The 16,167-nt window shown below is 33.9% G+C and overlaps 1 protein-coding gene across 4 annotated transcripts in view; it reads right to left on the minus strand.

Annotated features, from left to right (window-relative positions):
• KIF18A (kinesin family member 18A) overlaps window positions 1-16,167 on the minus strand; it is a 112,859-nt gene that overhangs the window by 1,846 nt on the left and 94,846 nt on the right. For 3 of the 4 annotated variants that reach the window (XM_077114268.1, XM_077114270.1, XM_077114271.1), the window contains 4 exons: window positions 10,982-10,999; window positions 7,667-8,111; window positions 6,815-6,922; window positions 1,420-1,529 (listed from right to left, as the gene is read on the minus strand). In XM_077114268.1, the coding sequence (XP_076970383.1) occupies window positions 1,420-1,529; window positions 6,815-6,922; window positions 7,667-8,111; window positions 10,982-10,999 (681 nt within the window). The remainder of the gene's footprint in view (window positions 1-1,419; window positions 1,530-6,814; window positions 6,923-7,666; window positions 8,112-10,981; window positions 11,000-16,167) is intronic. The other variant, XM_077114272.1, reaches the window with a different exon arrangement.

Consider the following 16,167-nt stretch of genomic DNA (forward strand, 5'->3'; position numbering starts at 1 on the left):
TTCCCTTACAAACTAATACCTCTTTGTAAACTCTCCATTATCCTTAAAACACATAATCTTTTAGCTTTAGAATTTTTTTTTTGAATACACTGTAGTTTAGTATCATCTCCCACTTTTTTCTCCATTGTAATTTTTAATTCATCTCTTTTTATCCATGAGATAGATGATGCAGTTTTATACTTACTGTGCTGGAAAAATAAACACATTAGGAAAACCAAGTATCTATGGTCTGAGAGTTTTCATAACTTATTATTTACTTGCAGAATTATGACTTCTTGGAAAAGTTTTTCAGGAGACTATTAGGGCAGTACATATCTATAGTGTCTACAGACACTCAGACATTATTAAATATGGTGCATCAAACCAAATAATTATAGTAAATTTTACTTTTCAAGATACTAGTGTTTGTTTTATTTGCATGAAAGCCATTACCATTGAACTTATGGCAAACAACTGCCACTAGCTACCATAGTGAGGAAATATTTATCAACAGTATGGCAAAGTTACTGAAATATTTTATATTACTCTAATAAAAGAGCACTGACAGAAAGAAATAAAAGTTCTCATGTTATTCTCAGAAACATTTATTATTTCAAGAGATTCTCTTAAATTTCAAGTACTATCATTTTACTACTATTATAGTACTATTATTAGTACTTCTCTTTAGAGAAGAAACAAACTGAATCTTATAGAGCTTTCTATTTATCCCAGCACAAGGTGAGTACTTAGTCAGTAGATAGTTATAGAATGTAGTCTTAGGAACTGTGGTGTGAGCTGAGACAAAAGTCTGGACAACAAGCCCTAGAATCCAGTCAATGATATATATCTCTAATCCCACTGAAGAAGGGTTTTGTTACCATGGATTGGCTCATGTTACTCATGAGTGAATGGAGCCACCCCTTTTAACATCGTCTTTAATTTGCCAAGAGTCCACCGAAATGGGAGTATATGATTGTAACTAGGTATAGACACAAGTTGGCACAAATGAATTAGAGGCCAAATTATTAAAAACAATAGGCTAAGAGAAAAACTTCAAGTAGACATATCATGGGTAAAACATAATCAGTAACCTATTAAATAACACATTCAGCTAATTATTTCAGTTATTAGCTAAATTATTTACCAATTCTACTGTAATCTGAAGCAGTATGGTATATGATGAAAAGGGGACAGAATGTAGAGTGAGGAGATTGAGTTCTGAGTTCTGCTCCACCACAAAAATATTTGTGTGATCTTGGGTATTAAGTTACCTTACTTGTAGCATGTGGATAATAATACTTGTTAAACCATGTAATACAGGTTTTGAGTAGATAAAAGGAGATGCTTATGAAAACACTGTAAAAAATGTAATATATGATTATGTATGCTAGGTAATAGCGCAATTGAATATCAAAAGAAAATAAAAAAGCTGAGACATACCTATTGTTGGTCTGTTTTCTTGTAAATGTTTATCACTTGAACTATCTTGTCGAACACGTTTGGCAAATCCAGAATTTACCGCAGCAGTTAATAGAGTATTTGATGCAGAACTTGAAAGGAAAATTTTTTATTTCAGTAAAGCATTTTTTTAACTCTAAATTCTAAAACATTCTCAGGCAACAAAAATTGGCCCACAGAGATATTAGCTGTGTGTGATTTTAATGATACTTATTCAAAGTGGATATTATGATTGTAGGTATATATAATGATTCAGGAGCAGGATATTTCTGGGTGCTTTGCTGGAATACAAGTGAGCATTGTTATTCAACGTGTAGAGATAAGCAGTACATAATCACAAGAGTTAAAAACAGCTCATATTGCAAATTTAAAACAAGTACTCTAATCTGGGGAATCTAAACAAGCGGGATTGTTTGGAAACCTTGGCTTTAAATCAAAGGATGGTAAGACTAAATCTGTCCCTTATCATTGTAATTTCAGAAATTAAACTGTAAAAAAGATGACACTTTCATTTGTTCTATCCACAAGATTTTTTTTTATCAATCTCACATTATAAATGGGTCAAGTTTCTAACTTGTTTTGAGTTGACATATTAAGAAATACCTATTACGGTCTTATGATTCAGGATATACCAATGACATATCCCGTTTTAAAAGCTTATTACATAACCCGTTTTAAAAGCTTATTTAATGGATATACAGTGTAGAAGGGAAAAAATAAGACAAATACTCAAAATAATACAAGACAGAATAAAGAATAGTGCCACAAGTTTTCAAACTACAAGGGCTATATATATTCCTGTGTTTTGGGGGAAGAAATGGAAGGTTCTGTGAATGAGATGAGCTTGATGTAGGCTCTGAAAGACAGCAATTCTCCTTAACCCTAAAGAGGATAGAGTTTTAACCATCTTCTCCTGTCCCCAAATTGACAAATAAGCTAATTATCAAGGAATTTCTGCTTAATGAAATTACTACTGGCATTTTACAAGTAGATGCTAATTTGACTGTTAAGTTAACAACAGGAATCTTCTGTTTTATTTGCAGCCTTCTGGTAACCTAAAACTGGTGTGGGTGTATGCTCGTGTGAAAGGGAGAAGATGGGCTAGTGGTATGCTCATTTAAGCATCAGAAGGGGATGATAGAAAAGAAAAATAGTCAGGCATGAGCACACTGAGTGCAGGGAAAAACAACTCAGCTGATATACTTCAATTTTCTAGGGACCCTGACAGAAATGATTGTGGGGTCATAATGGTGATTGTACCTACTCCATACAAGAATGTAAATGGTAACTATCCAAAATAGTGACAATGAAGTACTAGTGTTATATAAGTAAACAAATTTAGCTGTACAAACTTTGCGTTCCTAAATGGTGCTAAATAAATTATTACAGTTCTGTTTTGGTAATGTATATATCAGTTGGCCAAGGTAGAAATTATTTTTGTGGTTAGTTGATAAGTAATTCCTTAAAGATACACATTAATATCATTGGCTATCTTTGATAAACTCTGCTTTTCCCTACAATTTTTCTTAAAGTTGTCTTTATTATTCTATATGATTCTTTACCTTGTTAGTTTCAGGATCTTAATTTCTACTCATAGCATGTTCTTATTTAAAAATCAGTTTTTTTTAAATAAATCCATATGAATAAAGCTCATATATCTAGGAATGAAATCCAAGGCTAAGTAAATAAGTTGTATATTTATATAAAAGCAAAATATACAAAATTTTTTTTAGGATTTAGATAAAGGAGTCCATGGAGGAAATGTTTAACATTTGTAAGTTGGATCATAAAATAAAAAGACATAAAATTGATAGGAGTGCAAATTTAAATTATGGTAAAGACTGTATTGAGAATATATCTGAAAATTCTGCCAAACTCTGTACTAAACATATTTCCATAATCATTAATAAAAGTTAAGACTAACCTTTTGTTCCCTTAAACAAATAAGTAGAATGTTTCTGCTTACTAAACATAATATATCTCATATTCTTTCAGTTGAGATAATTTCTAGTTGGAGTAATTAGACATCTTTTAAAACAAACCAAAAATGAATGGCGTGAGACCATTTTTAGGTGCCAAGAAAGATTGCACAGAAAACAAACAAAACAAATAAACAAAAAAAACCCCAAGCCAATCAAACACAAAATTTCCAAAGCTTTGATAAATATAGTTTAAAAGTAAAAACCTTACATATATATATATATATATATATATATATATATACACACACACACACACTATATTTATTGGACTGTTCATTTAGTCAAACGGTCTGCTATACTGATATTAAATAAACTAAGATTAAAATCTAATATTCCTAATCTAAGGAATAAGTAAAATTTCAGTTTGCTAGTTGTTTTTTAATATCTAGTGCTTTGGGACTCACATACATATAGAGCCTTACTATCTTTAAAACTATATATAGAATATAGATATGAAACTAAGTGGAAAATACCAGAGTTTCTTACTCTCAAGTTCATGTAGATTTAATTAGGAAAAGGAAGATTTCTTTTTAAAAGTAATTATGCACATTTGTATCATTAATCTCTTTTAACTTTAGGTAATGGCCGGATCTAATTATTGGTACCAAAAGGAATGTAATAGAGCAATTAACAGGCTATAAGAAATCAAGTTACTTTCTTTATATACTCTTTAATAGTTATTTCATGATATTAGTTGCTTGTGTGAAGGTCTTTTAATTTAAAGCACTCCAAATACACCAATTCATATGCCTGAACATTTCAAAAATCAAAATAATCTGATTTTGCCTATGACTACATTTAAAAATTATTCTTGGGCAGGCCATGTTGGCTCAGGAGGCTGAGTTTTCGCCTGTCATGCCAGATACACGGATTTGATTCCCAGTGCCTGCCCATGCAAAAAAAAAAAATTATTCTTAGTTATAAACTTCTGCCACATCCTAGTTTAACACAACGGTGCATGCTATCAGTGACAGACTAGAAAGCTCACCAACAATAATTAATGGGAAGAATGAAACAACTGACATAATGAAAATTAGTAATATAAAATTGATGAAACAGATGAGGGTGGTTAGCTAGAGCTGCTCATTAAGTGACTCACTCTCATATATGAGCCTAATTAAACAATCCAAATTTGTGCTTTAGCAAAATATAATTTTTTAAATGTCATGAATAGTCAGAGAAATTGAGGAAAATTCAACCTGAATTTTAAACCTACACATTCCAAGGCTCTGCTGTTTGTTTTGGAGGGACAAGGATAGATTTTAAATTCATTTATCTAAGATTCTTTGTGTGGCACAAATTAGTGGGCTATTTGGTAGATTTGTGTCCTCTAGACCAAATGATAATGGACCATGGTGGAAAATAGGAATCAAAAACAATTATCTTAAGGTTTTGTTCTCCTCTCCACAATCACATAGCAAATAAATAAAAAAAATTAAAAAAATAAAGAGGCAGAGTAAGTCAAATCCATTTTATATTTACTGAATGTATTACGATGCAGTCAATGCTGTAGGATTATAAAATAATGGACTTCTCATTAAACTCAGTACATTTAAGATTTTCTATTTTGTCTGTGGTCTTTAGCTACTTTATTATAAAATATCTAGGTATATTTCTCTATTAATCCCTCATGTGGTTTTCAGTACTTCTTGAATCTGTGATTTGCTGTCTTTTGCTAGTTTTGGAAATGATCAGCCAGTATCTCTTCAAATACTATTTTTCACCATTCTTTCTCTCATTTCCTTCTGAGACTTGAAATGCGCATTACTAGACCCTCTGAATATGACTCTTTAATTATTTTCTATCTTTTTATACTTCTTTGCATTGGTTTATATATTTTCTTTCAACTTAACCTCCAGTTCACTGATACTCTTTTTTGTGGTGTCTAATCTGTTTAATTGGTTTATTGTGTTCCTAGTTATTGTTTCAATACTAGAATATTCATTTTATTTATTTTAATAGAATCTAGTTCTTTGGTGAAATCTCTGTCTTATCATCTGTGTTGTTGAATTTAATTACATGTTTTTTTTTGCATGGGCAGGCACTGGGAATCGAACCGAGTCTCTGGAATGGCAGGTGAGAATTCTGCCATTGAACCACTGTCACACTGTCCAACCACAGTTAAAGTTTAAAGTCCCTGTCTGAGAACCCCCATATCTAATATCACTTATGGATCACTGCTTCTCTAATTTATTTTGTTCTTCTCATTTTCTGTCATTTGGTCCTGTGTCCAGGCATACTTGGCAAATTTTTTAATTAAATGCCAAGAACTGTATATAAAAAAAACTATAGATGCTCTGGATGACATATTCTTCCAGAGAAGATTTATCTTTCTCTGGAAAGCAGGCAGATTACTTAGATCCAGTTAGGGAATCAGATAGTCTAAGGCTCTGTTTCAGGCTTTCAAGACCTAATTTATTTACAGTTTGCTCTCTTCCTCAAGCACTGCCTTTGGAGTCATGAATAAAATCCTGGGCATGCTTTAATGGAGCCTCTCCTTCATGATGATCCCCGATCTTCATTTTTTTGTGTTCTAGCCCATGAGAATGTTAAAACTCTGCTTAACATTTTATAGCCTCTTAGCACTACTTTATGCTCAGTTTATTGGCCTTTTATTCCACACAATTTAGAAACTTGACAAGTATCTTGAGGTCAAAAGTTGCACAGAATGTTTTTGCTTCCCTAGCTCAGTGACACTCTGATAACTCTAGGCTTCCATTTCCTGTTTGGTCTCTATGCCTTAAATGCCATGATTTTCCAAGTGCCCAAATGGAAAAAGAAAAGGCAGAGAAGGTTTATTTTCCTTTTTACTGGGATCTTGGTCCTTCAACTCCTTGGTTGTTCTCCAGTGCCTTCACAGAGCTAGTAGTTGTATTTTATGCAGCTTTTACAATTGTTCTTGATGGGTAGATTGGTTTGATATAATCTACACTGTCACAGCCAGAAATTTGAGACTCTTCACTCACTAAGGTTTTTTTGTGACTAAATTTTAAACATATATTAAAGCCCATTAAAATAATCTTAGAACTGATGAAATTCAGGAAATATCTAAATGAAAAATTATTTACATGAGTAAAAATTGTAAAATTTAAAATTGTTAAAGTTAAAATTAAGTGACATTTTTGAAAGTTAGAAGACTTTTTTATTCTTAATAATCTGAAACACAGTATACCTTACATACAAAAATATCAAGTGAAATAACTTGGGCTTTATCAAGTAAGTTCTCCCTTTGATAATATCAGTCCAGGACTGCAAACAGAACAATTTACCACATGTATGCTTAAATATGAATTGACATTCTAATTACAAGAAATAAAAAACAGCTGTTAGGAAACAATGTATAAGGATGATTTTATACAAGTAAAGGAACTGAAACAATTTACATTTAATGGTACCTTGTTAATTTCCGTTTCCTTTTGGCAGCAGTAGTCATTGCCATGTAGGAGGGCACTATGCTTGGTATAGGCACAGACTGTTTTGTTGAGAATGAAGAAGGTTCAAGCCTGTACATTAAATAGTGAAAAATAAGAATGATTCTGATTTATATTACAGAGAAACAAGGGGCAGGCACTTCCATAAGCAGAAAACCATTTGGTATTTATAAACAAAGAAAACATTTTTTTCTGTACTATAACACATCCCTCTCTTGTCCTGGGTTTTGTTATTTTTTTATATCACAGGTAGAGTTGCTATTCGAGAGATTTCTGTATTCCCAACAGCATAGAAAAGTGAAAGTATTTTTCTTCCCTTATGTGCTATTATATATAGATGAAGTGAGAAATATATATTTGCCTGGATGACATGTGGTCAACCATACCTTAGACATATGACCAATCAGAATAATATGAGGTTTGCTAAATGTCAGCACAAACTGTAGCACTTCTTTTTGTGAAGATAAAAATGAATAATAAACTTGGCAATCCTCTGATTATGGCTTGTATTATTTAACTTTGGAGTATGAAGAATAAACTAGGTATAACTTAAGGTCTCTCCTAGCCTAATGAGAGTTAACTGACTAAAGCTATCAAATTTAAGACCAACATGCTGCATTAGTAGAGTAATAGTTGGAGGGAAAGATATTAAGCTTTAATGATAGTAAAATACTGACTGTTTTGTAATCAAGAAAGTATACTTCATCTATGAAATAGTCCACAAGTATATCTAAAGAAGGAAAGAAAGCTGATAATTTAAAAACTATGTAAAACAACAAGAAATAATTAAATTAGCAAATATTCTTTTTTTTGTACCTTTGCAAAATCTTGCTACTGTTTGGCAGTGATTCTTGTTCAGGCACTTCACTTTTCAAGCTTTTGGCGTCTTCACATACAGTAAATGTAGAGTCAAAATTTTCCTCTCCATATTCAGTTCTCCTGCTAAGAGGGATCTCGACTTCACATAACATTTTCAGAGAGTTATCACTGTCGGTTTTGGAGCCTATGGCCTGAAAACTTGTGGGACGTGACGACGGTCTCATGAAGGGCACAGCTGATGGATTTGGAAAAGTTTTTCTACAGTCTTCTGGAGTATAAACAATAGGCTGAAGTTCTTTGCTGAGAGAATCATTGAGCTGCATACTTTCAGAAAGTGTAGACTTTTGGTTATGTTTTGCTATCAAGGGAGAAGGCATTAGTTTTCTCCGAGTCCTTTTTTGTGGAGGAATTTTAAGTGCATTAGATTCACTTGAAGATGTGCCTGTTCAACAAATTAAAAAAAGCTCAATGTTTCCAAAATTGTTTACCAATAACCCCATCAATCAACAAAAGAAACCACCAATAATGATACATATTTTCTGCTAATTCGTAAAAATTTGAAAGGGGAAAAAGTAGTTTATTGATAATAACTTTAAAGTTATTCTAAAGGAATTCTATAACAGAAAATAAATAGTAAGTTTCTAATATTAATATTAATTTATAAATACAGTCATTTTGAGATATTAGGTAATTATGGGAGCAAATTTACAACCAATTCCAACAAAACTCACAAGCAATTTCTTAGCTTTCATGTTTAATTTGGGTTTAAGATAAAGAAAAAAGGATTCAACATTTGTACAGGCAGAGATTAGTAACTCTATTGTAAAACCTCTATTTTTCACACCTATTTGTTACTAAATGAGTGGAAGTTTAGTCTGAATTAATAAGAATGACAATAACCAATAATGTCCCAGGTGGATGAAATAACTATCTCTTATTATTTCGGGTGTGGTAATCAATTAAACATTCCAGTTACTTGATTTATCTCCTATAATCACACATGATCAACTGGCTTACAAGGAATCAGATTTAATACCAAAATAAATGAAGACTTCAGAGTATTTTATCTTTGACCCTTGCCACTCTACAAAAGCAAGTCTTTCAAATATCAAGGGGTCTCCAAGTTTAACAGCCTCTTTCCACACCTATTATACAACTTCTGTATATTTTCAAAATGATATTTTCAGTATTTCTTCAATGCCTCTGTCACCCTGTCTCCACTATTACCTTCATCCAGTAATGTATACATCTAGCCCTACTTGACCCTCTTAGTCTTTTTACTCTACACTCTCTTACTTCTTTTTTAAATATTCATTGAGATCTATTCACATACCACAGACCTTACAAAGTGTATCATCAATGGTTCTCAGTATTATCACATAGTTGTGTATTCATCACCATGATCATTTGCATTACTCCAGAAAAAGAAATAAGTAGAAAAAAGAAAACCCCAAACAGCCCCTATACTCTCTTACTTTTATTTATCTTTTTGCTACTATCTTCTCAGTTGCCTGGGCCTCAGACAACTAGATTTTTACCATCTCTTTTGCATTTCCCAGTCCCACCTCTACTCCACTTACAGTTAAAACATAATTCTGATTGTTATTTTTCTGATTAAAGACTTTCAGTAATCTTTAAACAGAAACATAGTGTTCAGAGATTTTTACTAGGGGAATTCTTCTTATTCTTTGGTACAAAAAAGGAGCAAATTGTTTCATTTGAACTTAACTGTGACTTTCCACAATGCCAGACATGATTAAATATTTAAGTATACTTCTCAAATACTGTTAATGTGGAAAACAATGATTTGACTACATTTGTGACAATAAACTGGATCAGTTCCAGCGTGTTTGCTTATCTCACATTTCTTAGCCTTTTTTTCTGTTCTCCCTATTTAATTCTGGCAAACTTCACAGTGCCTGATATGAAATGTCTTACTTAGAGTATATTGCCCAAGGAAGAAACTATAATGTGTGTTTCTGACCATGTTTTTTAATCATGAAGGAAAATTTCCAACTGATGTTATATGGACGTTACTATGCAAAGCTAACTTAAATAACTCTCAAAACTGAAAATAGGTGTTGTATAATTTAATAAAGCAATTAAAATTTACAGTTAAGTTAGAAAATATACTTAAAGTAATCACCAACAATACATGCATTATTCTTATATGTTAGTAGACAACAGGTTTTGCTATGGCTAGGTTGACAATTACCCTCTAGGAAATACAATTTAAAAACAGGAAGAAAAATATGATCCCTATTCTACTAAGGAATTTTACTTTTCTGAGAACTAGATAAATGAGATCCAGATCTTAAAATAATTTTCCATTACCTTTAACATGACATTTGTCAAATTTTCCATTACCAGATATTTTTATACTAATGCTGCAATATAAAGACAGTTACTTTTCTCCACTGTGCTGCTATCACCAGTTTGGTGGCTATTAATAGCTAGAAGATTAACTTCTTTTCCCATGAGACGCAGCAGGGGTATAGAAGATAGAAAACTGTATCAAGGATAAAGAACTGAATTGGGAGTCAGGAGACTTGGATTCTATTTCTAGCTCCACCAACAACTCACTGAATGACCTTGGGCAACTCACTTAAGCAATATGGGTATTAATACCCCTAGAATATAGGGGCTACCACCATTTTATGTATAGGGAATTTTCTAGGATTAGATGATAGCTATAAATCACTTAGGGATCAAGGAAAGGCTCTATAAATATAAATATAAATATACTTCAACTATTAGCATTACCACTGTCACAGGAAAAGTGGCAATTTACTTTCCATTATTCCATCTGTAACTCGAAGTTATCTCTAAAACACACATTTTGTACACTAGCTCACTTTTCAGTTTATCAGTATATCCAATCTATCAAGGTGAAATAAATTATAATATAAACCAAAGGTACTGTCAAAGCAGGCACATGAATTATTTGAAAATGCAGATATCATGACAACATTGTAAAATTTAGAACACAATGGAATATAATCTTAAGGAATAAGGACTATTCAGATTCACTATTTATTTTGTGTGTATGTGTGTGCATTTTTCCACGACAATCTCTGGAGTGGTGACTGGGCCAATTCCTTTGACAGTGAACTACTTTCTCCTTACTGCGAGTAAAGAACATGAAAAGGGGGTCCCCCCACAAGACACTAAAGAAATATCCAGCTATCTTCTGTGATAATCTAAACATACCCTCAACAGCAAATTTTTGACATGATCAGAATGAGAAACAATTTGTCAGTGAAAGGAATACTAATGCATCAATTATATATCTTTAGTCATAATTCTGCTTACCTGATAGGATATCATAAGCTGAAGGAGAAACAGGGAAACATAATAGTTAATGTGGTTTCACATGCCTTTGTTTTATATATTCTTCTGGAAGAAAAGCTGTTACAAGCACATAGCACATATGAAATCAAATCTGGGGAGTTGGTTTCTTTTTATCCCCTCAATTATTAAATGCAGATCAAATAATAATAAGACGGCAGAAAGTAAATGGTCAATTCAGGACTACCTAGGCTGACTAATTACTAAGAAAGGTTCAAGTGATGACCAGAAGCAAACACAAGACGTAACGGCTTAAATAAAAATTGAGCAGACAGCTCACAGTAACTATAAGTATAAAAGAATAATAACTCACCAATGAAAACCAAAAAAATACAATAAACAACTGACATTTCACTTTAAATCTCATTTTTAGGATATAAAATACAATTATAAAATAATTGTTTTCCTTTGCTAGGTAATGGAGTACTTTAATGGTAAGACAACTGGACAGTGAATGGGTTAGGGTTTTGTAGATTTTAAGAGGCTATAAGAACTACTGGTTATGCTAGGTCTAATACAAGAGATCTGCTGTACTTTTCCACCAGAGGAAAACGGTGTACTGTAACTTTCCAGAAGAGCAGGCCTGGGGAAGTTGTACATGTTTCTCCTGATGAAGCATGGGAAAATACTAACAAGATTCAGTAATTCTTGCGCCCAAAATGGAAGTGATAAAGAAATCTGGAGGCAGATGATAATTCCTTTAGAAAGGTCCCATAAGATGAGAAAAGGAATCAGGTAGCTGCACTTTCACAACAAGAGATCCAACAGATGACTATGAATGAAATATCCTAGCAATGTGGGTGCTACACAGGAGGGGATAGGAAATAACAATGCATTCTTATTAAGAAGGCTCAAGTAAACTGGGAGAGAAGAGATTGGTAGATACTTGGGAAGACAGCAGCTCTTTTCTCTAGGGTCTATCTATCTAGGGAACAGTATCATATACTTAAATATACGAGGTAGTGGGTGGTAAGGTATCTTATGTTTTTGAATAATTTTGCTATTTCTAAACCATCTCTTAAACTTTAACTTCCAAACATGCTGCATTTTTATTACCCTGAAATGGTTATGACCTATGAAATCAAAGTGAATATGACTTCTTGAAATTCATGTTAAAATAATAACAATAATCATAAAGGTCTTCAAGAGAAGAAGTCAATACTACTATTTTCAATCCAGGATCTAGGTTTCTTTTAATTATTTACGAAACAAAAAAGCTGTAGACAGCTATGGTACAAGAGTAACAATGTAAGAAGACTGCATCTGTATAAATAGAATTCACTCTAAGTTCATCCAATCAGTATTAAACACCTTCCAAAAGGTTCTTAATACTGTAATTCACAGTATACTATAATTCACTTGCTGTATTGGGAATACAGCAGGAAACAATAACAGTTAAAATCTTACATTTTTTTGAGGGGAAAATGCAGATGACAATAAATAAATACAATGAATCAAGGTAATGATATATGAGCTGTAAAGACTAAAACAAAGAAACGGAATAGACAGTGAGGGGAGATAAAAGGGTTGTTTTAAGTATAATGATCAGGGAAGGCTAAGAATGGAATATGTAATATCAGACATGAATGAGCCAGCCACAGAAAGATCTGGGGAAAGAGAAGGGAAAAGTAGCAAACGCAAAGATCCGATGGCAACAATAAATTTGTTGAGCTCAAGGAAAGGAGAGAAGGCTAGTGTGGTTGAAGAGTAGTGAATGGGAGGAAGAGCAGAAATGAAAAGAGCCTAGAGAGATCTACAGGGGACAGTTAGGGCTTATGGACAACAAAAGGGTTTGGATTTTATTACAGGTACAAAGTGACATCTGTGGAGGATTTTCAGCACAGATATGATGTGATCTGATTTATGTTTAAAAAAAGATGTCTTTGTCTGCTGTGTGGAGAGTAGAGTATGAATGGGCAAGCGATAATGAGAGCCTGGAGTACAGTGTTAGCAGCAGAGATGAAGGGCTGTGGGAAGGATATTTTAATCAAATAAGGAGGTAAACATAACAGAAACTAAATTCAGAACAAATTTAATGACATAAATAAGTGTGATTAGTTGCATGACAATAATGTATAAACATAAGGAATTGACATGTATGAGTAATATATATTAATTTTTATACAAATCAACATAAATTGACGGCTTTCTGTGAAACCAAGAATCACACGCATAATTACAGAAAAGTTCAAAAGGTCCTAAATGCCATTCTCTCAAATTTGGCATTCCTTGTTACTGATAATCTCTTCTGGACCTCCACCTGTAAGGCTGGCAGTCCTGTCCTAATAATTGCAGGTGTCTTGGAATATGCATCCCAGCCTCTCTAGTTTGAATACTCATGGGTTTGAATCAGCAGAAATGCTCTGGAGTTGGAGGATGTAATTTCTTATTCAGAGATGATAAGTACTATTACTAGACTAAGATAGGGAAAAGGAAAGAACAGATTAAGGCTAAGTAGAAAATGGCACTAAAACAAGGACAGCTCCCAAGAAGCTATACAAAGGGCAATGGGAGAAGAAGAATTAGAGAATGATGTGGAAAGGTACTGCACATTCTACAAATTCATTGCCAGACACCCTCAAACAACCAAAGTGGATTTATCTTCAGTTCCTGTCATACAGATACTGTGATTTTAGACGTGATGCATTGCCCCCTGCCTCCAAATTGATTAATTATTGCATTCAATGCTTTTAAATGCAAAATGCAGTCTTGCAATGAATGAATTTTGATTAAAGAACACAATATTAAACACTTTCTGATTTGATAGGGGAGGAAGCAGGAAAGGAACTGAACATGTGTGATGAATTTCTCACTAGAAAAACCAGCACTTAAAAAAAAAGAAAGAGAAACAGCACTTGGATATCTTCCTCTTGTACGTCTTACTTTAGAAACATCTTAGTATAAGAAGGGATATGAAGGATAATTTTGCAAAAGACAACCAATTTTAATCAAAACAGTAAGTTGAGGCCATCTAGCTCCCTACCCAGAGTTCCTTCAAAATGATCAATATGATAAAAACAGGAGAAAACTTACCCTAATATTGGTAATAAGGGAAGAGTGCCACCTGCATACCAGAACATTAGAAGACTTTCTGACAGATATTGTGTAGCTAGGACTGGAATTAAGGAAGGGTTGGAAAATAATATATAATAAATATTTCCTACCCTTTTACCCCTTGGTGCTGTCCCTGGGAGTAAGTTAAAAAAGACCTAGGAGAATGCCATTCAAGTCTCTTAAATTAGGAATGGGGGTGAGGGTGGAATAGGGGCATGAAGTATGTGACAAAGACATGGGATATAACAAAATCACAACATCTCAATACTAACAGTAGTACTAAGAAGCCCCAGGATTTAGTCCTGGCCCAGCTATCTCAGTGCAAAAAGGAATTCTAAATGGAAACTGCCTAACCCTGTGGAGCTTGCTTTCAGCAATGATGGTCATGCAACATGGACAAGCAGCTTTCAAGCAAAGAGGCAAAGATCCTAGCTGAGACTACTTGTGGGTCTGGTTCCTTTTCTACATTCCCTGGGCAGTTAAGAGGAATGTATTTTCTCCCTATTTCTGGACCTTAATTTCTACCTGATTATCAGTAAGTTATGAGTAAACATACTTACAATAATCAAACAGAGAACTCACTGAACTTAATAGGATAATACAAAGAAATGGCAGAGTTGGCATATAAACTCAGGACTTCTGATAATCCAGACACCATGTTCTTTTTTTTTTTTTTTTTTTTTTTTTTTTTTTTTTTTTTTCAAAGGAAAGACAGAGAGAAGGAAGGAAGGATGGAAGGAAGGAAGGAAGGAAGAAAGGGAAACATTTTTAAACATTTTCCTGTTCCATTGTATTCTGTTTCTCCGCTTTTGTTACATGGGCTGGGGCCGGGAATCGAACCGAGGTCCTCCGGCATAGCAGGCAAGCACTTTGCCCGCTGAGCCACCGCGGCCCGCCCAGACAGACACCATGTTCTTTATCACTACACGATGTAGGATCCCTAACACTGCAAGAATTAGATTAGGGCAACAGTTTAGTAAACATATACTGCTTCATAAAATTATAAATGACAAGAAAATGAAGGAAAGAAAAAAGGAGCAATGGCAGGGGAGGGAGGTAGGAAGCCAATAAAAAACCTGTTCTTTTATGCTTCAGAAGTCCTCAGGAATTGAAGACATTAGATTGCCTCTGAAGATACATAGTGGAACTAAAAACAGGACAAATGGTTCAAAGTCTGTATAAGGAATCCTTTGATTCCCTTCACCCCATTTACCACCACCAGCACTATCAGGTGACTGCTCCTTTATCCTGTTAGAAGACATGAGGTTTTATTCACTAGCCAGATTGTAGACGTGGGGCTAACAGGCACAGGTGGAACTAGGGAAATGAAGTAAATTCTTTCTTTCCTATTTTTAGCTTGGGTAGGCACTGGGAATCGAACCAGGGTCTCCGGCATGGCAGGCGAGAACTCTGCCTGCTGAGCCACTGTGGCCTGCCCTAAAGTAAATTCTTAATAATAACTTTTGCCAACTTCTAAAAAGCTGGCAGTAAGACTTGTATAACCTCTAAATGAAAGATCAAAGAAAAAGCATCATAAATTTGAAATTTAGAAGCTGAGATGAAAATGGAAGAAGAAACAGATTAAAAAGTTCTAATGATTAGACTGGGCAGCAACTACTTATAGGGTACTGTCATGGTCAGCTTCATGTGTCAACTTGACCAAGTGGTGATACCTGTTTGTCTGGTTGGGCAAGTGCTGGCCTGTCTGTTGCAATGAGGACATTTCATAGAATTAGATCATGATCACGTCAGCTGCATCCACAGCTGATTCCATCTGTAATCAGCCAAGGGGAGTGTCTTCTGCAATGAGTGATGCTTAATCTAATTACTGGAAATCTTTTAAGGAGGATTCAGAAGAGACAGGCTCTCTTCCTGCTTCAGCAGGCAAGCCTCTACTGTGGAGTTCTTCCAGACCCTCCATCGGAATCGTCGGCTTCACAGCCTGCCCTGTGGATTTAGGACTCCATGTTCCCAGGGTCACGTGAGACACTTTTATAAATTTTATATTTGTGAGCGTTCCTTGTTGATTCTGTTTCTCTAGAGAACCCTAACTAATACAGGTATGTTAACTTTCTAAACTACATACGGGTATAACT

The sequence above is a fragment of the Tamandua tetradactyla genome, chromosome 8 (assembly GCF_023851605.1).
Source record: "Tamandua tetradactyla isolate mTamTet1 chromosome 8, mTamTet1.pri, whole genome shotgun sequence".
NCBI lineage: Eukaryota > Metazoa > Chordata > Mammalia > Pilosa > Myrmecophagidae > Tamandua > Tamandua tetradactyla.